The sequence below is a fragment of the Athene cunicularia genome (assembly GCF_003259725.1).
Source record: "Athene cunicularia isolate RWA chromosome 8 unlocalized genomic scaffold, athCun1 chr8_part1, whole genome shotgun sequence".
In the NCBI taxonomy this organism is placed as follows: Eukaryota; Metazoa; Chordata; class Aves; order Strigiformes; family Strigidae; genus Athene; species Athene cunicularia.
The window spans coordinates 18291501-18315650 of NW_020799109.1; the positions used below are offsets into that span (position 1 = coordinate 18291501).

Consider the following 24150-nt stretch of genomic DNA (forward strand, 5'->3'; position numbering starts at 1 on the left):
CAAACAACAGGCTCTACTGTACACTCCTTGTGCCCTCAAAACCATCTCTTATTTCAAAGGGAATTTGGGCTAGCTAAAGGATTAGAACCAAATAATATTTTTTTATCTCCTCTATCTACCTATTATAAACTGAAGAGACAGTTGGTTTATATATAAATGCACATACATATTTTATGTATGGAAAGAACTCTGAGCTAATTTCCCAGTTGTTAAAGTGGTAAGTTAGGCTCTGCATATTTAGTAGATATACATCTATTTGCATAAAAACATTGCTATTAAAGGTACACACACATCTATGTTAGTGCACAAGAACATTATTTGTTTTAATGTTTGTGTGTGTGCCTGTATTTGGTATAGTAGAGTAAAAAAAAAAATCTCTTAAAGAGCTTTGGCCCAGAGAACAAGAAAAGGAATGTCAGAGTGTGCTCTTCTCCAATTAGCAGATCAACGCATATTAAAATAAAGATACCTGGAACAAACCTGAAGCTGCAAACACAACAGGAAAGCAAATGAGATGCTGTAGCTTAAGCTTAACAAAACAAAGGTTACTCAAAAGTGACTAAACATAGCTGAAGTAAAAAAATGTTACTAACCAAAGGGATCTGACCTTGAGGCTTGCTGGCTTAGACAAATAGAAATCCTTTGACCTAAGATTATCTTTGTTCTGCTTATCTTGTTGAATTCCCTTAATGAATACCTTGTGTCAATTAGAAGGTTTAGGGAATGAAAAAAAGTCATACAGACAAAGCAGCATTTTTCCAAACTGGCATAGATTTCACATTGTGGGCCCACAGACCCCTAGAACAGGTTGCAGTACTGTAAAACTAGTAGCTTTGTCACATGTAGCACAACATGCTATAGAAGGTCCAACAGGCGGTGTTTATCCATGCATTGTGTGCACATATACACACACTTACACACACAGTGGCTTCCCCAAAAGAAAATCAGTCTTTTTTTTAATTTTTCTGTAGAAAAATCCCTCCTCATTTTTTTCAATAGCAACTAAACCAATCCTTTTAACTTAAAAAAGCTGATGTCCACGCACAGTCCTTTGAACCTCTGCACTCCCACGGCGCTCCTCAGCGGTGTTCCCCCTGCGTTAGGTTGCACTGCTGCTAGAGCAGGGGGTGCTCTGTGTGCTGCCGATGCTGTGCGCTGCACTGCTGTTCTCGGAGGCTGGTGGGGATGTAGGGACCTGCTGTCTTCCCGCTGTCTCCCCTGAGAGAGAGAGAAAAAGTGGGGTCGGGAGAAGGGAAATGCAACACGTTAGTTGTCATAGAAAACAATAATCCATTCTTTCCCAGCCTTCCTCTTCTGATGGTTTGTATTTCCATGCAGTTAGTATCTTGGGTGACAGACCTCTGACAAAATGCTGTTGAAAATACTACTAGACTTTGGCACCTGGGGAAAATAATTGTTATGCACATGGGGAAAATAATACTGCTGTTTTCTCAAGCATTTTAAAAGCAGCTGATAGAAACTTCCAAGATAGACACTGTCCATCTTCTGTTGTCAGCTGTCACTCAAATGGGTCCTGCTACATGACTCAGACCCCTTTATAGCTTTGCTGTTTCATGGAGAAAGGCCAATGAAAATCAGGCTTTAGTTTAAATGCCAGTTTATAGAGCAGCATATTTACTGAAGGTGGAGCTGAAGACAATGTTCTTCAATCAGCCAGATCCTGCATATCCTGAGACATGGTCAGTTTTCTTCATGTAGAAAAACAACAGGCTACCCTTCAAGCTTGACTTGATTTACTCCAAATATAACACGCAGGATGTTCCCCTATAACTACCACAGTATGTGTAGCACTTATAACCTGTAGTGAGAAGAAGTCTTAGTATTTCTTGTTAATGGTTTACTGACAAACTAAGAGCCCTTTGTTATTTGGATTGCCAAATCAAGCACTGGGAGTTAAAAGACAGATTTATGGCTCCTGATAAAACCTATATTTTTGTCTGCTCTTCTCACACTTCTTCAGCACCTGTGGCTGAGATCCTATGGAAAAAAAATCGAATTCTCAACTAGCATGGAAGCAAAAATTGCACCATTATGTGAATGGCTAAAAAATCATGAGGCCATGTAAACTGTGGCATTTTTGAAGTTACAGTCCTTAGATCTGCAATATTACAAAATAGTCTCTTCAAAACAGATGGCAAGACTAAGTTTATATAATGTGCACTGTAGCTGCCCCCTCTCTTGAGCTCATCTCTAAGGATGTGAACCTGTGATCTCAACACAGTTAATATGGACAGACTGCTGCTGCTCTAGCTGCAGACTAACCGTGGCAGCCAGCACCAGCACAACTGCTTTCCCAGCAAAGAAGCAAGACGGAAATGTTTTGCCGGAGCTCAGGCAGGAACGACTGGGGAAAAAAAAAAAACAGGCTGCTACATCTCCTGCCTCATGAGTTTATAGTGATGCAGATCTCCTGCTTCACAATGCCCTAGGACCAGGTCTGCAGAGTCCAATTTTTCTTCTCTGCTCAGGATTTGGTAGAGCTCCTGTTCCCCAGTGATTGCTTCAGTGACAGGTTGAAGGCTGGAGGCACAGCTTGCATCCAGAGGGTTACAGAGCAGGGACGAGCCAGCTTCCTCCCAGAGGAGCTGCTCTGGCACATCCCCATGCCCTCTGTGCTGCTGCCCAGCTGCCTGAGCCCGAGCTCCTCGGGAATGTGGCCACGGAGGAAGTGCGCCTTTAACACTTTGTGTCTCAGGCCAGGAAATGTCCTTCTGCAGGCTGCTCAGTATTCAGAGCTCTGCTACAAACAAGGGAGGTCTGAGGATTTCTCACAGCAGAGGCTGCAAGTGCTCTTTGTAATGGAAACCAGCAGGTCTGCTGCTAGCTGTCGCTGCAGCCACAGCTGTAAGTGCACGTAAGGCCCCGCAGCGCACAGCTCTTGCCTTACACCCCACTGGTTTAGGAATGGGGAGGGAAGAAGGGACGGGACAGGACTGAAAAACAAAAACTAAACCACATCACCCAGGAGGCCAATGAAACATTTAAAAAGAGGGTGAGGATCTTGCTCTTGAATTCAGCAGTCCAGTGTTTACTCTTGTGAGCAAATTTTGATTCTGGTTTTCCCAGTGTAAGAAATAACTATGTAGTTCGCCCATGATTTCTGCTCACATGCAGCAGGTCAGAATCTACCCCCAGTCATCTGTAAATAAACTGAGTTTCAGCTCTAACTTGCACTGGAAACGACTTTGCAACCCATCAGAAAAATCTGTATCAAATCAATGTCTGTGTCATCGTGCTGTAGAAGCTTTCATAAGCCTTGTTTGGATGTCTTCCCCTCCTGACTTGCTCCCTTCTCCTCCAGTTGTTTGTGTACAGGTCTTCCTTCCTTTTGTACTACAGGATGTATTTACACAGGCAGTGATAAGCAAACTCCCTTTCATTAAAACAAAACAAGCAAACACGAACGTCAGAAAACAAGCTGGCGATCCGCTACCCCAGCAGCAGGAGAAGCCGGCAGGGCTGTGTAGAGGAGCCGCGGCCGCCTCACTCCCCCGCGGGGCCCCCGTACCCTCCCACCAGCTCTGTGCAGCTCCACTGTCACCCGTTTTACAAACCACATGACTACACGCAGCTTTGCGTCAGCCTCGGCATGTCAATACAATCTGTATGCATTTAACCATAAATTCATTTATAAGCTAAACCCATGTTGTTTTTATTTTATGGCAAAGTGACAAGGCCGGTGTTGGAGTCCCTGTGGGAGCCCAACAATGTGCTCTACTCCTCCTGGCTCCTTCGGAAAGTGTCTTAGGAAGCACCATCCCTTCAGTTTGGGGTGGGAGCCCCCTTCCCTCTGCTGTAATTCAACTGCCTCTGCAGCCCTTCATTTTTAGAGCACGATCAGCCGCTCTGATATACCACTATTACTTGTTGAAAAACAACAACAAATTCTTGATGTCCTCAAGGAAAAAAAAAGTCCAAATCACAGCAACATTATGAAGACAGTCTAGGAAATAAATCTGGACTGGCTGATTTTTCCTGCATTTTATTTCCTCAACACCTAGCTAATTTGTAGCAAAGCTTTTTTAAAGAATATTCGTGCAAAGGATGTAAAGAAATGTAAACTATCACTGAAGAGGCATTCCCCATCTGTCTTTTTCGTGTAAACAGCTTCATGTATCTCATGTTACTGAATCAGAACTGCACAAAATGGACATGTCTCCTCTATTGACAGTAAACAAGCTTTTACCCATCTGAATGCAACAACATGCACTTTATTATTCACACTTAGGAAAGCCGCCAGTTGTACTCCCTGTCCAGGAAGTCTGAATGTTTGCTTTTCTATCTCCATTTGCCAAATATAATTGGTTGCTATGTCAGTTTATTTTAAATCAGATCCCATAAAAAAAAAGGGAGAAGTGGGGGAGGAGGGACGCTTTTAACTTCTCAGATTTTGGAACGTTTTATCCTCTCAACTTGCAACACTGCCTGAAGAAGGAAGCATGCTTTTTAAGAGAATGAAGCAACTGATGTTCTGTATAACACAGTTTACTTAGTTTAGCAGCCTAACTAATCAGCCTCATGCACATCCCTTCCTAAACATAGTCAACTATCCCTACTGAGACAGATATTACACTGATAGATATTTATTACATTAATTTTTAAAGGGTTTAAGTTAAACTTTGAAGGGTTTCTGCATCCATCCTGTAAAACTGTTGCTTCTTAAGACACCCAGGTATATTGGGTTAATTGTGGCAAATCTCTCCTAGTTTCCCTTTGTTCTTGGGTCCTCTCTGGGGATGACCAACACTGCTGTGGAAAGCTTTCAGCCACCTTTCATGTCCTTTAACTGACTGGAGAAAGGATCAGAAGTACAGAGTCCTTTTGCAGAAAAGTCAGTTAAGATTCCTCCTCTGTTGTTATAATCCTAGCTTCCCAGTCTTCCCCTACTACCTGTGTGTCTTAGGACATCTGTACTCCACATTGAATTGTTTCAGAGAACTTAGGGTATTATAAAGCACAATTCTGATGCCTTGGCAGAAATTTTTCATTACTGAAATCAGCAAAAGCCCTACGTGAAAAAAGCTTGTTCAGTATTTGGAGATGAAATTCTACTTATTTTGTAGTTCTTTTATGCTATCAGTTGTTTAGATTTTAATGTTAATAGCCTATCCGGATGAACAAAAGAACTCATTCATGTAAAGCTTTATCCATGCTCCAATGGAGTCTGCCAGTAGAGACATACTAATAAAAGCATATCAGCAAACCTTACTACTGGCAAAAAGGCAGCCTTTTGTTGTATTGCATCTAGCACTACAGCAACAAAAATACCTTACTTCACACATCCCAAGTTGCCATTCTCCAACAGCAGTAGCTTTTGTCTGTGCTCTGAGTATCACCAAAGCACAGTTTTAGAAAGAACTCATTTTCTAACCTTTGGTGTAAATCATGTGTTAAAAACCCAGTGCTACTTTCTACAAAATATGAGATTTCAGAACACAATTCAGAAATGTATGAATTCTTTAACGGCAAAAAAACAGCCTCTCTGTAGATTAAATTGAGATTTTTCTCCCTTTCCTCCTTATTTTAATAAAAGTCTGCAGCCAGCTCTAAAATGTTTCCACTGTAGATGGATTATCTTGTCTGCCACAGCAGCCGTCCTTTAAAACACTGTCCCTGCCAGAGCCTTCACTGCACTCTGATACAAGTTCTGCTGTGCAGATACAAGATACTATGCACAGAAAAATTATGTGCACAAGAGCATAGGTTCACCTTCACAATCCTTTGAAAAATCAGAACCAGATAACTTCCTAGATATTTTTTATTATTTCTGTGATTCTCTGATCTGATGAGTTACAATGTCCCCTTCCTGTCTCTTCTTCCCATTTATTACTTTTTGTCTGGCCTTTTTCTTCACTTATTTTCATCTCTCAAACATGAAGCCAGAGTAGCTGGCCCCTCCATTGCTTGTGCAAGGTCACTATGACTTCTGTACTTTGGTCCAAGTCCTATTGTTGCTGAAGGATTTATCATGTTGGCTTCCCAGTGTGCCTTGGCTACTGACACACAACACATGTCTATAGGTGGTTCTGTATATGAACAGAGATTAAACTTCCACAAATGCAGGGCCAACAACATTAATTTAACAACTGTTTTAATTTTTTGTTAAGAAAGACTACCTATTTGGAAATTACCTTCTTACCTTACACATTTACTCATTGAAACTACACTTGCTTTTCTTCCACAATGTTTCAGTATTATGAGGCAGAATTATACTATTTATACATATTATCACAAACTTTAAATTTTACACATTAGCTCCAATTCCAAACAAGCTTCATACACAGCTCATGCATTGAGAAGTATTAAACTGCTTATACAAAGTTGTACTGCCAACTGGAAAAAAAAAACACAGAAGGCTTTTTTCCCAAATTAACATAATCTCCTGGGTCGTAATATTTACAGAAACTCTGACCTGACAGGGCCAGATTCTTACTCCTGCATAGCGTTCATGAAGTTTTAGATGCTGAAAAAACCCTGCAGGGGCTACAGGAGAATTCCAGTGCTCCAGAGCTGCACAGGTTTGGAGTAATTGACCTCACATTCTCCCCACCTCCCAGAGATCTTGGTAGGGTCTTGTGAAGACAAAAGTGGAAGTCGTTGGGAGTCCTGCATGCGGTAGGGATCCTGAGATACCCCATAATCCACAAGGAGCCAAGGTCTGATGCTGCAAATCAAGGCCCCATCAGTGTCCAGTTTCTGTCTGTACCACCTTGCAGATTACATGCAACAGAAAGCTCCCCAAACTCCCTCTTCTTCCAATACAGTATTGTATTTCTGCTAATTTAGTTTAGCAAAAATTATATGTAATCAAGGCCCAAGAAACATTTTCAAGTCTAGTTACATTCAGAATACATCTATGTAAATAAAGCATTCTTTTAGACATTTGGCCCAGTCCTTGTACTGATCATATCTCATTCCTAGTCATAGTCTAATTTAGCAACTTCAAAAAACTTTTTAAAAAGGAGTATTGGAACCAAGAGGGATCCGTTAACTGAAATGTTAACTAAATTTGAAATACAGAGATGCTACTAATGATAATGCACAAGCCAGAAATACTCAGTTTTAGTTATGCCCCAAGTCAGTTTTCAAGATTTGCATTTAAAATTATTTTAAGCAAATTCTAAGTCATGCTCATAATGCATAACATCTCCCTTTAGGGAAGGGCGGGTATCAATCTGCTGATACGCACCAACAGGCTCATGGGAGGAGTTGCTGGAAAACATTCTATTAAGAACAGAGTAATAAAAAAAAGGCCCCCCTCCCCTTCCCTCCCACCTTATAAGAGTTCAAACCACAGTGCATTTCCTGTGGCATGACCTGCACTGAGATCTGTAAAAGCCCTCACCCTTACCTGTGTGAGAGTAGATAAACCAGAGTGCTCCTGTTAGCAGGGCTCCAATTACAAATGCCGCAAAAGCAATGCCCACGACAGTCAGCGTGTCCAGACCGTAGAACACAGCTACACAAGGTAAACACACATAATAAGAACTTTTTATTTTCAGTGGCAAATACTGTGCTACAGATTTCAACCTTAAACTTTCATGGAAAAGTTTTAAAAAAATTCTTAGTTAATTAAGCACCATTTTAAGGAACAGACTAGCAGATTTGCATCAAGGAAATAAAAGTGATGCTTTCAGAGACTGGCTTCAGTCCAACCAACTGTTTTACATCACAAAACAAAACCCCAGCTCAGCACACCCAAATCTGGAAAACATTGCAAAAATTAAGCATTTTCAGTTGGCTGTTAATAACTTGCTTTCAATTAAATATCCATTTATCTTAAAAACGTGTTTTAAAAAGGCTGAGATTTTTGGCAAAATATGCTTTTCATTTAAATGCCCTAACACTCAAGCAAACTTTCCCCTACATCTCCTGCAAGTTCAGTCTGAAATCTAGGTGGAGAACGGAACTGCTGTTAAGAGGGAAAAGATGCCAGCAAAAAGTCAGCGAAAACATAAATAGAAACAATTGTTTTTCACATTTGGCAATGCTTTCAATAACTGAAATTAATTCCAGAGTGCAAAAATAGAAACACACACGCGCTCGCAAACTTTCTAGGGGAGAGGCTCTTTTGCAGTACCATTTCAAGGGTAAGAGCATCTGGTTCCTGGATGTATTGCCCTCCCCTGTTAACCATCCAAACAGACAAACTTTCAGCTCTTGTGTTTTCTTTGTGGTGAGTAGAAATACTTTTTTTAAAAAAAAATAAAAATCATCACTCCTTCGGCCATCATTTGGGGAAATTTCTTCCTACAAAATTGATTTTTAGTTTCAGTATTTTTAATGTCTCCCAGTGCACAAAATGGCTTAGGCCAGTAAATAACATTTTACTAAGCTGGCTAGCTAAGCCAGGAAATGAGCTGACTGGATCTTCTCAGTAGTATCCTTCAGAGGAATCTCAGTTCTGAAAACACAACCAACACCCTCACTTTACACGTTGTTGCATCCAGCAGATGTCCCTATGGATATCCCCTAGCCCAACAGCTCTTGACACCTTCAGGGCCATTCCCCTTTTTCCGTGTTGACAAATGTCTTCTCCAGCAGTTCCTGCTGGCAATGGCCTTCAGGACCCATTTCTGAGTGCTTGTGACCAAGTTCGCACACGCAACACCTGACAGATAGTGGCTTAGAAGAAATGGGAGAAAAACTTTCTATCAGACTATTTCTGATTCCTTTGACCACATCTGGTCATTTTAAACACAAACAAAAAAGACGCTCCTAAACTCAACTGTTTTTCCCACAAGGCCCCAGCCAGTGTTCTCTCCTCTTAGGAGGAAATCTAGTGGAGAGTAGAAAGTCACATGGAGGCTGAAGTGACAGAAGCATGATTTCTCATTCCCCTTGCTATTTTGAGCAAATTTAGCCCCAAAGACATAGGGACAGGAGCAGAGGAAAAAAAACCTTTTTGCACTTCCTCTTCTAGTCTTCCCTTTTGTCCATTCATTCTTGGTTTTAGCTACAAATCATCTTCACCTTCCTGCTTGTTATTGTCTTCTAGTGCTGTTTCTCTGCTTTACTCCCCTTCCTGGGTCAGTAGTGACCTCAGTTATAATTCACTACACCAAGACAACAGAAAAAACAAAGAAACGAATCCTTATCAAGTCAGTGATCTCATCTACATCACGACCTGCAAATGCTGATGCCAGAGTAACTGGGGGTGTGGCCAGCTGCAGTGCAGGGTAGGAGTGAGGCTTGGAGTAGGACACAGGAGCTCTGTGAGATGGCACTGCTGGTGAAACCCTGGTATTGGGAAGCAGTGGACTTAGAGAAGTGGGAAGTAACACACACAGATCAGCAAATGAACTTGCTAAGGGCTAGTCTATCCTAAATTTGATTTTTACATATACAGAAGGTCACAGCCCTTCTCTCTAAATGCTGATGGGAGTCTCTTAATCATCAATACAACCAGAATTCTGTTCTCTCCCAGAATTTAACACATATACACTCAGAAAGACCGAAAATAATTTTCTTCATTGACTTAATACTTTCTAGACAAAAGTTTAAGGCTTAAAGGAGATTGGTTTAAGAGTTACTTACGTGGTTGTCTCACATTTGGCTTTGGAAGGGAAGGATCTAATTTAAAAACAAAACAAAATGCCCCAAAACATTAGACAGGGTTCCATAATCAGCCTACAAATTACACAAGCAACCTTCAGAATCTGATGAAGACATTAATTGTAACTTTTCCAAACCAGGAACTTCAGGAAAACCAGCCCGAACTCAATAATCTTGCTCAGCTCAGAAAAATTCTTTTTGTATATCAATCATTCCTTGGGGGAACATATCTACAGTATAGTTCATGCATCATATATTTTGCTGGCAAGTACACTGCAACCTTTCCCATCCAGATGTCATCAGGTCAGACCCACAGGAACTCTGGTTATCCCTATGTAGAGCTCTTAAAAAGCGCAGATTGCAAAGGCTGTTTTAAGATTCATATTTATATTCATCTGACTACTCACTAATCGCAAACATGAGATACCAGCATGGTAAGTCACAAAACACTATCAGCTCTAAAGAAAACTCAATATTATGGCATGACACACTGCTTTGTCCAAATGGCACGATTATGTGTTGATTCACACATTTTCCTGAGTCCTACTCTGTATTCTGTCTTGGAAGTTAGGTGGGTTTTTTGTTTTGTTTTTTAATTATATATAGGAAATAAATATCATAGCTGTTATATCAAAGCTATTATTCTTGGCAAGAATATCAAATATCATCATCATTATCAGCATGTAACAGAAAGAGATGAGTAAACATATGTTAAAAAAGTGAAGAATTTTCCTTTCTTTTGCTTAACTGGCTTCTCTTATCTTTCTCCAAGAATGCCACCTCAAGTAGAAGAGCCAGAGATTCTGGCTTCAGACCTGAGAACCTGTTCGGTTAGCTACAGTTTACTTCTGGATAGCTCAGTAACCTAGAGAACTCACTTAAATTCTGGCATATCTGAGTGTGTTCAGTGCAACAGTTGTAAAAGGGTTTGATAAGACAGTGTTTCAATACTTGTTTTTGTACCTTTAGCAACTGAAAAAAAAGTTTAATTGCTATATAAACAGAGCAGCTCAAAAATACTGAAAATATATTTATTTAAAGCATTTTTAAACTATGTTTCTAACTTCTAAAACCCAAATGGCAGCACTAAACTTTCAGCAATATCCTATATAATCATCAGGTTCCAAGATACATGTGCTTACAAAATCCAAAAAAGATTTTATCGTTAACCTGCATTATTGTCACTTGTTCTAACACACAAGTATTTTCCAGATCACTCTTGGCAGTATGGTAGGAAACAGGTGGACCAGTAGTAGGAAACAGGTGAGAACATAGAGGGGCATGCAGGTGGGTGTGTGTGCATGCACAAATAAGCTGGAAAATCATCAAGAGCACATAACAGCAAAAACTGAATGTAAGATTTGTGAGGAAGACTGGACTGAAACCAAGGAGCACTAAACAGTACAAACATGGGTAATGGCACTGTCAGATTGTCCAAGCACTCCACTAACATATCCCAAGTGCCAAGAAAATGCCTTCTGAGCTGAGGGGAGAATGAATTTTCCATGCTCATTTTGTCATTGGCCTCTCTACAAAGAATAAAAAGTCTGCTAATTAATGATAGGCTGTGTAGCTCATTATCGATTCTCTCCAGTTGTCCAGTTCTTACATCTATTTTAATGTGGTTTGCTCAGAGCAACACAGAAGCTGTGGGAATCCTCGAGGTCCAGGAAAAGCATCTAATTAAAAAACATCAGCAGCCAGCCTTTAGAAATTATCATTATTTTCTATACCTTTGTAGGATAGAAGCACTTATTAGCTGCTCACTTGACCTCTGAAGTTCCCACATTTCGCAAAAATCTGAACAATGACATTGGTAGATTATTTCAACAGAAGAACATGTGTGTCCTAGCATTTAAATGGCCATCTATATGCCTTTCTTTGAAGTGGGGGAGAGCATGTGCATGAAATGCAGTAATACAAGGGAAAAGGGAATGTAGCATGGAGTTAGGTTTTAGACAATTGAATCAGGATCTACCGCAATAACAAAAGCAACTGAGTTTTTAAAATAACTAACAAAATTAGGAGGGCAGGAAAATTTACTCTTATTTAGATATACAGTTGTGATTTCTATTAGTCAGTGACAGTCACAAGCTTATGTCTGAAGAAAAAAAAGATTGCACCTTTGCAACGACCAGTTTGTTCTGACTTTTGAAATGTCAAGTGCATGACTTCTACACTGGGCTTGGAGAGCAGGTCCAATGGCTGGAACTCACATAATATGGTTTACAACGTGAAAGCTGGCCTGTTCATATGAAAGAAAATGAAGACCACCACCTCCAAGATGTAAATTCTCCTGTTCAGTAATGCAATAATTTCTTCTCCAAGTCTTAGGTTCACGTATTGGCCAACAATGCCATTTGGCTTTTAGACAGGGGTTGCTTGATTCACTGCAGAGCAACTGCATACCAACAAAGCTACGTTGTTAATATGCCACTTTGTATTATGTCTGAAAGCTGTGATATGCTGGAGAGATTTCCACCAAACATCCCACAATTAGACTAAATCACCCACAATGCAACAAAACACTCTATCACACTGTTGTCTTGTAACTAATCTTTATAAATTTAGATCGTCTTTGCACACTAAGACCTTGTGCCTCTGACAAAGACAACATTCTGAGTGGAGCCTGAGACGGGAGCTGCGCACAATGCTCCACACATCGGAAGGGCAAGAGAGCTCAGAGTATGAGTCTGTTTATTGAAAGCTGAACTTCAGTTGCAGGATTTACTCATTCCCAATAGAATAACCACTGAAAAAAAGAGAGCTTTGCAAAAAAGAAAAGAGTGCAGAATCATGCCCAAAGCATAGTTTTAGTTGCACTGCACTGACAGATCAAATACTTGCCTTTAATTCATAGCGGATTTGATCTGTATTAACAAATTTGTAAAAAAAACCCCCAAAACTAAACATGAGCTGACTTGCAGAGTTAAACAGAAACAGTTGTTGCTTATGTTCCCTAGCAATGCTATATGGTACTTTAAATTGTTTGAAGACTAAAAAGCACACACTGTACAACAGTGGTTAAAGGACTTCTGATCTCCATCCTTTTGACACTCCTCCAAAAGCATTCCAAAGGTCAAACAGCCTTTGAACACAATTGGAAGATTTTGATGTGCATGTGAAGCCCCTGAAGCTTCTGATTAAACTCCCATGCTGATACAAAAAGAAAAGATACTGCACATATATTTTCTTCTACAAAAGCTCAAAACATGACTGGTGCTGTTGTCAGAGGGATTCACTAAAAAAAAACCTTTCAAATTAAGTGAAACTGTGGAAACAGTTCTTATTTTTCATCACTGACAGGGCATATTCTTAGACTTGAGTACAGTTTCATCATGCCGTTTGGCATTATCTTATAATGCTCTTCAGCCTTTCCAACTCCTTCAACCAGTTACTAGCCATACTTGTGGTTATTTCCATAAAGATTATGTAATCAAACAAGCCCCACCAAAGTGGAGTTACAATACTTCTGCACATCTCATCTTTCGCTCTTAATAGTTCAATAGTCATGAGCTTCTGTCTGGTGGCCACCTCTTTGCTTTACAAACTTATCAGGCTCTAGCATCCTCCATACTTTGTAATTCCATTGTTGTTATTTCTAAATATGCATTTACAAGCACAATAAACAAATGATACAGCAGGGAGCAGAGCACTGGCTTTGATCTCTGGGCAACAAGAAGTTGCTGGAAGTGCTACTGCTGTATTCATACTTCTGAAACCCATACTGTTGTGTAGTACGGTATTCCTTTCTCAATGCCTGGCAAAACCACGTGCCCAGAGATCAATAAAAACAGTTTAAAAATGGCAATGAACTGCCATGATGATGGCTGCTAGGGAGATGTCTAAACAAATAACATCTTACAAACACAGTTTCACCACAAGATTATACAATGTCACATACTTAAGAGTACTCCCTCATTTCAAGCAGCTGTATGTATACACAATATAACATGTATACACAATATATTACTTTTAGTTTTAACAAACAGTTCCAGCTCATTTTCATACCTTCTGGTTTTCCTTCATGTGTTATTACAACAAGGGGCTTGGTGAAGGTTTTCTTGTTGTGCATCATGGCCAAGATAATATCCACATTGAGAGAGGTGCAAGCTTCATCAGGAGGAATGCACTGCGAGTGGGAAAAACAGCGTGTGAGGTCAGAGAGTCGCCCATCTGCTAGGACAGCTGTGCCAGCTGCCTCCTTATCAGTTTTATCCTGTATTATTTACCAAAAAAAGAGGAAAACCTCCAAACCACCCCTGTGTAATGTACTGGCAAAGGTAATACTTAGCTCTGCTTTAGGATGCAACCCTTGCCTTCATTAAGGACCCTCTAACCTTTTCGAGAGTGTTGCTACTGAACTTAAATGATAGTAATTATTTTATTTAGGACAAATGTTTTTTAAAAATCTCATAGCCAAAACTGTGGCCCCTAACAAATGACAAACCCCTTAAAACCCCCGCCACATTTTAAGGGGGATGTGCAAAAACCTCACAGTAAAATATTCTTAGAACAAATTCTTTAACAACTAATTTAGAGCCATTTCCATTAGCTACAAATCAAAATTCAGCAATGCTCTTTTGCAACAATTAGATTGCAATATTATCTGATATTATGCACAGTTTTGGAAATTAAAGCTAACATTTTTTTTCACTTTGAATATGGATGCGATATGGATAGTAATGATAAATCTGAACCACTTGCATAATATAAAGCAATTTCTATTTATCTCATGTAACCACCTAATGAAATTTAAACAGAAACTGTACATTACACAGTCAAAATGCACAGCATCATAACTTGAGCCTAGAGATACCATGTTCAGTGTATCAATTCCATAGAAAACTATTTATTGACTTCAAAGTTCAGATTAAAAGAATATCTTATTCTCCCCTAAATCAGAAGTTTAGACTAATAAATTACTGACCCTTGGCAGTCCTTGAGTATCTTTGTCTTTATTTGTACACAAAGTCAACTCGCAGTGAAGAAAGAGCAGTGAGATGTTGAACATTGGTTTAAACACAAAGCTAAATCTTTTTTTGTCCTTCTGTGCATGTGGTATTGGAAAGTTCACCTTCTCAACACTGTAGAATTTAACAGATTCATCTTTAGGACAAATGTTTTCTATAATGGTGTAGTCAGACATTCTATCTGGATTTGAAAATGGGGAAACAAAGCATGTTTGAATGGCGAAGCCCAAGGATCTGTCAGCTTTAGTCACAGACACCTGCATTAAAAAGAAAGAGATGGTAAGACCTCAGAAATGACATTTTTAGTTCACATTTCATTAACGCTTTCAACAATTTTTTAAGCAGTTTTCCAGTGCCACTTCCAGTCTGAACTATTTTGAAAGCTAAACACTAAGGGTAGACTGTCAAACTGAGAGTCAAAAAAATCTGCGGTTTCAAAAATCAGCAGCTGTTTAATAGCATAACCATGCATAAGTACAGTAATCCCTTATATATCCGAAAGCAGATGAAAAACACAGTCCAGATCAGGCAGGTAGGTAATGACTGTGACCGCCACCTGAGATGCTGCTTCTTCCCTTAGACACACAGACATAATAGAGCTGTATGGAAGTCAATTACTAATTCCATGTCTTTGTATCTGTTTGAAATCTTAATGAAAAAGAAAAAAATTAAAGCAACAGACACAACAGAGAACCCACCCCCAGCCAGGAGAGGAATGCAGAGGCAGAGAGGAGGTCATGGTCTGATGTGTGGGTGGCATTCCTGGACTGGGGGTAGAGGAGCCTCCTAAAGTGCCATAATTTCTTCTGAAATGATCTTTTTAGTTTATTGTAAGCCTAAAATTCATATTCTTTTAAGAAAAATTATTAAGACTGCAAACTTCCAGAGCACTGATGTTGTTCAGCTGGACTGGAATGCAGACAAGCAATGCTACAGAATATTTAGGAAAAAGATTCAAATGGAATTTCTAACAAATGAAGCATGTTGTTTTTAATAAATAACAGAAGTGTTGTGCCTAACCATTAACACTACCTGGTGAAAACAGTTCCACAAGAAATCATTTCCTTAGAAGAAATGTGCTTTTAAATGTGTACTTAATCCATATGCACTGCATGTATATTTAAAGAGCCTGCCAAATTTTCCTGTGGTCTATACAGAAATTTTTGGATGCTATGAGTTGTGCAGTGAATAAAGGCATTTCTCATTTTTTTCTCTCCCTTATGTGATCAGCAATCAAATTAGACATGATGGGATGTGCTGAAGCATCTAAGCAAGAAAGATCATCTAAAGAGAACAGAAATGAAGACTGATAAATGAAAGTCAAGCCACAGATACTGACAGGCAAAGAAGTGGATGGTGTGAACTAGTTAAAAAAGATTATGGCAAGGAGGACAGGCATACTACAGTATCATGAAACACCATCAGGTAAATAAAAGGATGAATGATATCTCAAGAAAAGAACTACAGGAGGAAGGTGAGACCAGAATATGATAAGAAATTGACAGCAGAGAACAACAAAGAAAGCCAAATATTAAAATACAAAAACCCCAACATTTTTAGCAGACTTCTTACAGATTATGACCTAAGCAATTTATTGACCAAAACCCAAAAATGTTTGTTAACAAAACAAAAAAAGAAAAAAAAATATCTAAAAAAAAGAAAAAAAAATCATCAGCTAAAAAAGGAGTCACAGAAGTTCAAAACTGATACAGATTTTCCACTGTGCAAGAAGGAGAAACAAAAAAAAAAAAAAAGGCTTCTGCCAGGACGGGTGATGAAGAAATCAGAACATCTGTCTGAATAAACAGCTCCAAACTCAGACAAATCCAGAGGGCTCAGAGCCAGGGGGATTCATCCCAGATTGCTGAAGGAAGCAGCTGGTTTTATCCAAATGAAATTTAAAAAAAAGTCTTTTATAAACATACTCTTAACTGAGCATGATATACTTTTTTTTTTTTCTTCAACTGCCTTAAGTACTTTTCACTGGGTAGAGAATGGGGAAGAGATACAACACACTCAAACAATGAAGAAAACTGCTCCAATGTCAAATGGGCCCCTATGCTTATCATGTGCAACATGAGCTCACAAAGAGGAACTAACTTGGGCAAGAGAAACATGGCACAGCACTGCTTCAGTCAATATACTAGTTTTCCTGATCTTATAAGACCATAGCTCACCACTTGTGATTTACTCATCTATAAGTTAGTGATACAACTTCATTGCCAATGTTGTATTTATTAATGCCTACCATTATTTGAAAAATGCAGAATCCTATTCACATGACTATCTTTGAAATACTGACTGTATTGGTTTGAAATTCCTCAGATTTCACAAGCAACTTAGCAACCCATGGAAATATTACCAGGTCCAAAACGCAGCTGAAATCAAGGGTACCTGGCTGTTGAGTTTGCTGGTCTTATTTATCTAAAGCTGTTAGATCTTATGTGGTAGCATTCAAAAGGATTGTAACTGGTGTTTGTAAGTGGATCAGAGAGAGATCAGAATCCATATTAACTTTGTCACACGAGAACACCAGCATATGGAAGACAGAGACTCGTAATCAGTTTTTGCATTTTACGTCTTTCTAAGCAGGTTCAGCCGTATTACCCAATAAGATGAACCCTGAAGTCTTCATAAGGAAATGCCAGTTCAGAGCAAGAGCTCAGAGAACAGAAAAGAAGATTTGGCAAGAATGGCCAATTCACCTTGAAGTTAAATTCATCCATTTTTGCAAAAATCCTTTGATTTTGACCCAAAACATTGCCCTGCTTCTTATCCCAGTTTCTATTCTCTGCAGCCTAAAGTACCTACCTGTCTGCCTAAAGCAACTGCACAATGAGACCTTTCAACTGACAAGAACAGATCTGGCTCAGTTTCATGGCCTTGCAAAATGTTTCCTGCAGTTTGAAAGCCTTTTACCTCTACATATATTGGCCCATTCTCAGCAACAGAGAAGAGTCCTTGGGAGGGAGCAAGGAACAGATCTGTTTTGTACAGCTCCATGTTGAAGGTCACATTGGTGATGCGTGGTTCAGGAGGCCAGAACATGCCTCTGTCATCCTCTGGCTGGTGCAACGTGCAATTAAACTGAAATGAAAAAAACAACACAATAACATCCTGAGTCAGGAGCAGTAGCTGGATAAAGACAAATTTGGAGTGTACAATACAGGCCCTCCCATGTTGCATCTACTTAGTGCAAACCTTCAACAGGGTCACAAGAAATAGAAGTGAGAAGAAATGTGTTTAAAGACAAACTAATTGCTACACAATTAACGTGATTTATGGGAAGTGCTTATTACAACAGGCATTTCTCTAATGTCAGGTGCAAACCCAAGAGTTACATACCGCTATTTCAGGCCAGCTTGAGAAAGCAACATCTCCCTCATCAGCATCCCCTGGAAATCCATTATCACCTGATTCCATGTCATCATCATCAAAGCCACTGCTTTCAGCTGGTGATGACAGATGAATGACAATCTGCACAAAAGGTATTTGCAAATGCATAAAATTAGGTGATAACTGAGCATTCTCTCTTCATGGTTATTATTTTCTTCTCTTCAGAACAAAGCAAAGGCCAAAAGAAGTGCACCAGCTAAGCAGATGGTGAAGCACATCTTAAACAGCCTTGTGCTGAGCATGTAAGATACGTAGGTTATATTTAGAGAACACCCCTTAGTTTTTTTTCCAGAATTCAGAGCCAGCAAAGACACCAGTCTGGCTGCTGGTGTCTGAATGAACAGCCTAGCATTTCCATTCTATTTCTGGTATTTCTATAACCAACACTGAAAAAAGAAATGGTTTTCTAAAGTGATTTTTTGCAACTTAGTTTTCTTTAATGAACTCATGGAAAATCACTGTGTTAAGGTCATTAAAGGATGTTTTTTTCTGTCATTTGCATATTTTTTTCAGAGATGTACACCCAAAAATATGATGTCCCGTTCTTCATTTTTCCCTTCTTCATTTTTATCTGAATTTTTACTGATTTTTTTTCTCCTCCTTTGCACACTTCTCCATTTTTTTCACCTGAAAATTTCTGGTTTTATTTTCCAATGTTCTGCACTCTAGTTCTGTATGCCCTGTAGCTCTTCAGTTAGTCCCCTCCCTTCTAGGAGTTCATCTTTGTTTTCTTGGACCTAGAGCAACTGCTAAGAAGTGACATGCACTCTTTGAGACTCCACTGCATGGTGTTTATTTTTTAGGAGAAATGGTCCCAAATTCTGGAAGATACCATACATGATTCAAAGTTAAGTGAGTAGCCAAGACTATAAAAAGACATGATGAAGAAAGGAGAGGAGGCAAACATTGATTTTAGTTTGGGCCACAATAGAATACAAGGACAATGACAGTATTTAGCTCTGGACACATGGTGTTCTGTAGTCTGGAGATGTTTCTATCCACCGTTTTGGTTTGGGCCTGTTTCTAAAGTTAGGTGCTACAGACTTGCCAGCATAGAACAGTTTTAACCGGGCAAGTTCAGATCAGATTGCCTTAGCTGTGTTTGGATTGGAGCACAGGCTTTCCATCATTTGCCAAGGTTACTTCTATGTACTGGAAAGCTCAGCAAGACAAGCGTGTCATTACTTTCCAACCCAGATTAGCTGCACTGTACTCAATTTTATAAGCTGAGCCAGTCTGGAAGCAGTCACTTAGAACCTAACTGGACTCCTTAGCATCATCACTCATACACAAGTTCGAGTCCCTTCATCATGTACCTCAACTGATAGCAAATACAAATCCAAATCATACAAGAAGCATGCACAGATAATGTCTTTTCCTCACGTTTTGAAAGCCTTTTTCACACACAGTTTTGAAATAAAAAAATTTTACTTAAAATAATTCAGCGTATGAATCAAATGGCATTGCTTTGCCCAGTCACAGAACTTAATTCCTATTCCTCCTTACAGCTATGTAATACTATTCATGCATGGGTATATCAAAGCTGCATATGGAAATCTGGTGCAACTTCCCTGAGGCTGGTACAGATGGTCCTCAAAGTGCAGACATGCAGTTTTGTAAAAGTATTTAACTCCACTTCCTCCTTTTTGCTTTAGGATACTCTCTAACCACAAGAGCACACTGAATGTGCAGTCTTGATACCTCCTTGAATACAGGGACTGTAGCTGCAACCAGGTTTGAGCTAGACAGGAAAAGGTCAGGACACCTCCTTTTTTCTAAGACTAAAGCTAACTACAATGGCTTCCTTGTACCAGTATGATGCGCAATGCAGAATGTGGTTCCTCTTTGTAAAATACTCACAGAGTTAAAATAAACAATCTTGTTCAAGATATATGCTGTCCGAGTCCCACATTTGTTCAGCAAAGACTCCAAAATGAAATGGGTACCATTCATCCTGGCTTTGCAAGAGTGATCCAGCAGCGAGAGTTCTGTCCTTGTGTAGCCACTAGCCTGAAACAAAGATGCTTTGTAAGTGCTGAAACACAATTGTGTTAGGCTCTTGCTTAAAGTGCAGCTCAGAATACTGTTCATGACTGCTGATACAAGGAAGTGAAGTTCATTGTACTGACATCCAGGGAAGGTCACTCTCAAAATGCTGTTATACGTGACAGACGGAATAAATGTAACAAGGAACAAAGAAGACAACAGGTTCATTATTAATCTGCTGATTAATAATGCTGACTCTGTTTGGTCTGAAATGAACTAAAAATGCTGTCTGTATCACGCTCTTTTCCACAATACAAATGGACACAAGCAACCTGTCAGCTGGTAGATGGTAAAGAGATCTATTCAGGTCCCACACACAGCTATCAAAAGCAGCTTCTTTGTACTTTGGAGATGAAAAACTCAGGCTGATGGTTGAGTACAGTAATTTTTTTGAGAGAATCGGCTTTAAAGTTTGGTTTGCTTTGATAAAGCAAAGCTTTAATCAGAAATCCCTCTACAAACTACCAGATTGCTGGGAAGAGGAAACATGACCCTGAGTTATGGCAAAGAATATCTACAGTATAGTTTCCTCATCAAAGTATTACTTGGGCAGTTAGGTGGTGATGGCTGCAGATCTTAGAATGTTTATTTTTCAATCAAAATACTAATAAAATGGTCTACCCAAAAAAGCCTGCCCAAATTTGAGATCACACCAACCTGCAGAGAGTCTTTTTCTACAGCTACTGTCATGACTTTGTCATCACACTTTATTGACAGGGCCACATCAGCACTGCCCTGAACCTCTTCAGGTTCTTGGTGTTTTGAGAGGGAATGCTCAAAGTCATGATTTATTAATGTATCTACTGAGTCCCTGGATGGGAAGATTCCTTCTCCCACTGTGTCATGTCTTCCTCTGTTAATGTGAAAAGGAAAAGTCAGGCCATCACTTAATGCAGGATTCTTTGGGGCAGGTAGTGGGTTAGCACCCAGCAATTCTGTCAGCTCTGGAGGAAGCGAATGGTCTTCTTCATCATTCATCTCTTCTAAGATTTGGGGAAGGGGGGGAGAGGGAGAGAAAAAAAAAAAGAACATTAAGTTATTAGATTTTTTTTCTTAAAAGAAAAAAAAAAAAAAAAAAAAAAAAAAAAAAAAATCCAGAAAGGAAGCTCTTGAAGGGCATCCAAAGCAGCATCTTTGTACTTTTCAGGTAACTAGCCACAATTCCTCCACTAAGGCTTTAGTTGTTACCGAGGCATCTAATCTTGTTATATTTAGTCCCTGCTAGAAATCCATCTCACTAATAGGTGAAAATAAACTTTGAGGAGTGGACCTATTATATGCAAAAGACAGCCACATAGGTAAAAGAAACATCACATTCAGCAAATAAGCAAATCATTGGGTGAAATTCTTCCACTACCTCCATCACAAATTCCGTCACTCCAATGTTGTGGAGCTACTTACATAATCAGAGTGAAGCTAAACAAGAGTTAACTTTATACTGAGTAAATGAGAACACTACCTTCTGGCTTATATATGCAACTGCTCAGGACAGAAATGAGAGTACAAATGATAAAAGTAATGTGAACATAAGTTTTATCAAAACAACTGAACAATATTTTTTAGTGATTGAAATTTAGAATTGGTGTAAAAGCAGATACAATTCCACTCGCTTCAAGGGACCTGCATCAGCCGTGACTTTAGCCAAATAGCTAATTTTTTATTTTTTTAACAGCTGTATTTATTCCATTTGCTCAGATTTTTTGGTAAGCCAGTTCTTTTCTGAAAACAATTTAAAAATGTATTTAATTTTCTCAAGGAAACACTATGTTCATACTTTTGAGAACAAGAAAAAAATCAAAGCTGGATTTATTAACTAGCAAGATATTCATTTTAGTGAACACTGAGCACAGTCAGCTATAATGGCTTGTGAGTTGGATAAACTACAACCATTTAATTCCACCAGCATTTCAGGAAACAACACAATTTGCCTGGACTTTTCTAACCAAAAATCCTCAAATTTTTTTTTAATCAGCATTCTTGATGATGAGCTGTTAAAGTACTGCAACCCCCAACAACAAAGTTTCAAAACTGAGAAAGCACTATCAAATTATCATATTCTTGGAAATACAAGGTATATTGTTTTTCTATATGATAAAAGTCCATCTTCAAGTTTACCTGTATCTTCCAGTTGCAGATGAAATCTGTTAGCAACAGGGGCTTTTGTGTAGGACGTAACTGGACTATAGTTATGCTCATAAGCCCACTTGATCAAACTCTCATGCGATGAGGGAATATCAGGTATTATTAATTTACTCATAGTCATGGATCGTTCCATTTCCTTTCCAAAGCCAATACTATTTGATGTCTGCAAAACAAAGGAAAAATTGTTTCATGATTTACCATTTAATGATACTTAAAATGGAATAGTGACACTGAATGAACATATTTTTTACTCTGTTTGTACTCTATTAAATAACAGCAAACTGAGAGCACCTGGGAACTAAACTAAACTCTGCCATCTTAGGCACAGAGCTGCTGCACACAGGGAGAAAAGCCCCCCCCTTCCTCCTAGCTGCTGCCTGCAGTACAATAAATCAAGATAGTCAGAAACTGTTAATCCCTAAAGGAGAAATACATATTTACAGCCATTTGTATAATGCCATATTTTCTTCAAAACAGCTGAAATTACTTCTGAAGTCAACTCAAGATGACAACTGATTTTTCAAATGTCCCCTTCATTTCTTGATTAGAGCATTACTTAAGCTACATAATGGGAAAACTTTTGTTCAAATAAGCATTACTGAAAAAGGTAAAACATAGCATGCTCATGAAATAGAGCTGATACCAGCTAATGCTTTAAAGTCAGCTGGCACTGAGGATACTCTGTGACTCTCTGAATGAGTTTCATAGTAGAAATGTTGTGTGCCTCCTGCAAAATGTTGAGCATGTTAAACAGGACTGAAATAAATCCTTAAGAGAAAAATGAGAGCACGCACGTTTATGCAAGGGCAAGCTACTTAAAAGACAACACTTACTTTCTGCACATAAATAAAATTTAATTAATAATATAAGTTTTACAGAAATACATTGATACAGCAAACTCATAAATGCACTTGATGACCTCTTAGTTTTAATATTAAATAATTATAAATAACGGTTCATCAAAGTTGGTCACAGAACACAGATGACTCAGTCAGTTAGCTTTTGTTTTCCTGTAAATGTTTTGCAAAACTTCAAATTTTCTTGACCAAATGTGTAAGTCAAAGGAATATAACAAGCATCTCTAGCTCTTAGAGGGGCAGTTAGAAAATATACACTGGGATTACACTTTAACATGCTTTTAAGTGCTTGGTATAATAAATTAGCTAAAGCCAATAATGTATTTATTTTTACATTCACAACATTACTATTATCACTATAACATCACATCAACAAAGAGAACAGGGTGGACATACACACAGCAGGAAAGGCACAACGATCCACTTTTTAACAATTCTTCAACGTGACTGACTTGCACTTCCTATATGCAGATGATACCACTGAATGCTCTACAACAAACACGTTTATTTTCATGCCTGATTACCTTCTCATCATATAGGCTACATTTTTGTAAATCCCCACTGGATTCCCTCAATGTGAACAAATCTTAATTCTCTTTCACTCTAGAACATCAAAAGATTGACTGCACTGATCTCTTGTCCAAAACACTTTCAGACCATGGTTGTATGGACCTGCTACCTGGCATCACAGAGCTCATCTGCAGTTCTCTACCTGACCTCAGAAATGGAGCTTTTGAACAAAGTGAATAAAGCTCATAGAGAGTCCTGATGGAACAGCATAGTTTCTGCACCCTTTAAACACTCACAGCTTCACAACTAAAGTTTAAAGGTAATTTTAGGTACAGTGCCTGGTTTGAGGATACTGTTACCAGTACAGTTATCAATGACCAGCAAAGGCCACTGAAAATAAGAAACAAAAAGGAAGCTATAGGTATCCTAATTTTAGTGCATTACTACTGTTTTAGATCAAATAATCGTTTATTCTTCAATAGATACAAATCTGGATGTGATTTACCACACATTTTCATACTACCACACAGCTTTGACTAGTTGGAATTGTTACATTACCCCAACTTTGCTAATCTCCCTCTCTGCCTTCCTTTTATTTTTGTCATGAGGTGACAGCTGAACAAATATTATCTCAGAATTTTACTGTTCTA

At 38.9% G+C, this 24150-nt stretch overlaps 1 protein-coding gene across 2 annotated transcripts in view; it reads right to left on the reverse strand.

Moving 5' to 3' along the window:
* Window positions 1-960: 960 nt before the first annotated feature.
* TGFBR3 (transforming growth factor beta receptor 3) overlaps window positions 961-24150 on the reverse strand; it is a 127469-nt gene continuing 104279 nt past the window's right edge. For both annotated transcript variants that reach the window (XM_026854089.1, XM_026854088.1), the window contains exons 8-17: window positions 22107-22296; window positions 20649-20974; window positions 19806-19955; window positions 17895-18026; window positions 17469-17636; window positions 14507-14806; window positions 13588-13708; window positions 9559-9594; window positions 7373-7480; window positions 961-1218 (exon numbers count right to left, since the gene is read on the reverse strand). In XM_026854089.1, coding sequence (XP_026709890.1) covers window positions 1100-1218; window positions 7373-7480; window positions 9559-9594; window positions 13588-13708; window positions 14507-14806; window positions 17469-17636; window positions 17895-18026; window positions 19806-19955; window positions 20649-20974; window positions 22107-22296 — 1650 coding nt within the window. In that variant the 3' untranslated portion in view covers window positions 961-1099. The remainder of the gene's footprint in view (window positions 1219-7372; window positions 7481-9558; window positions 9595-13587; window positions 13709-14506; window positions 14807-17468; window positions 17637-17894; window positions 18027-19805; window positions 19956-20648; window positions 20975-22106; window positions 22297-24150) is intronic.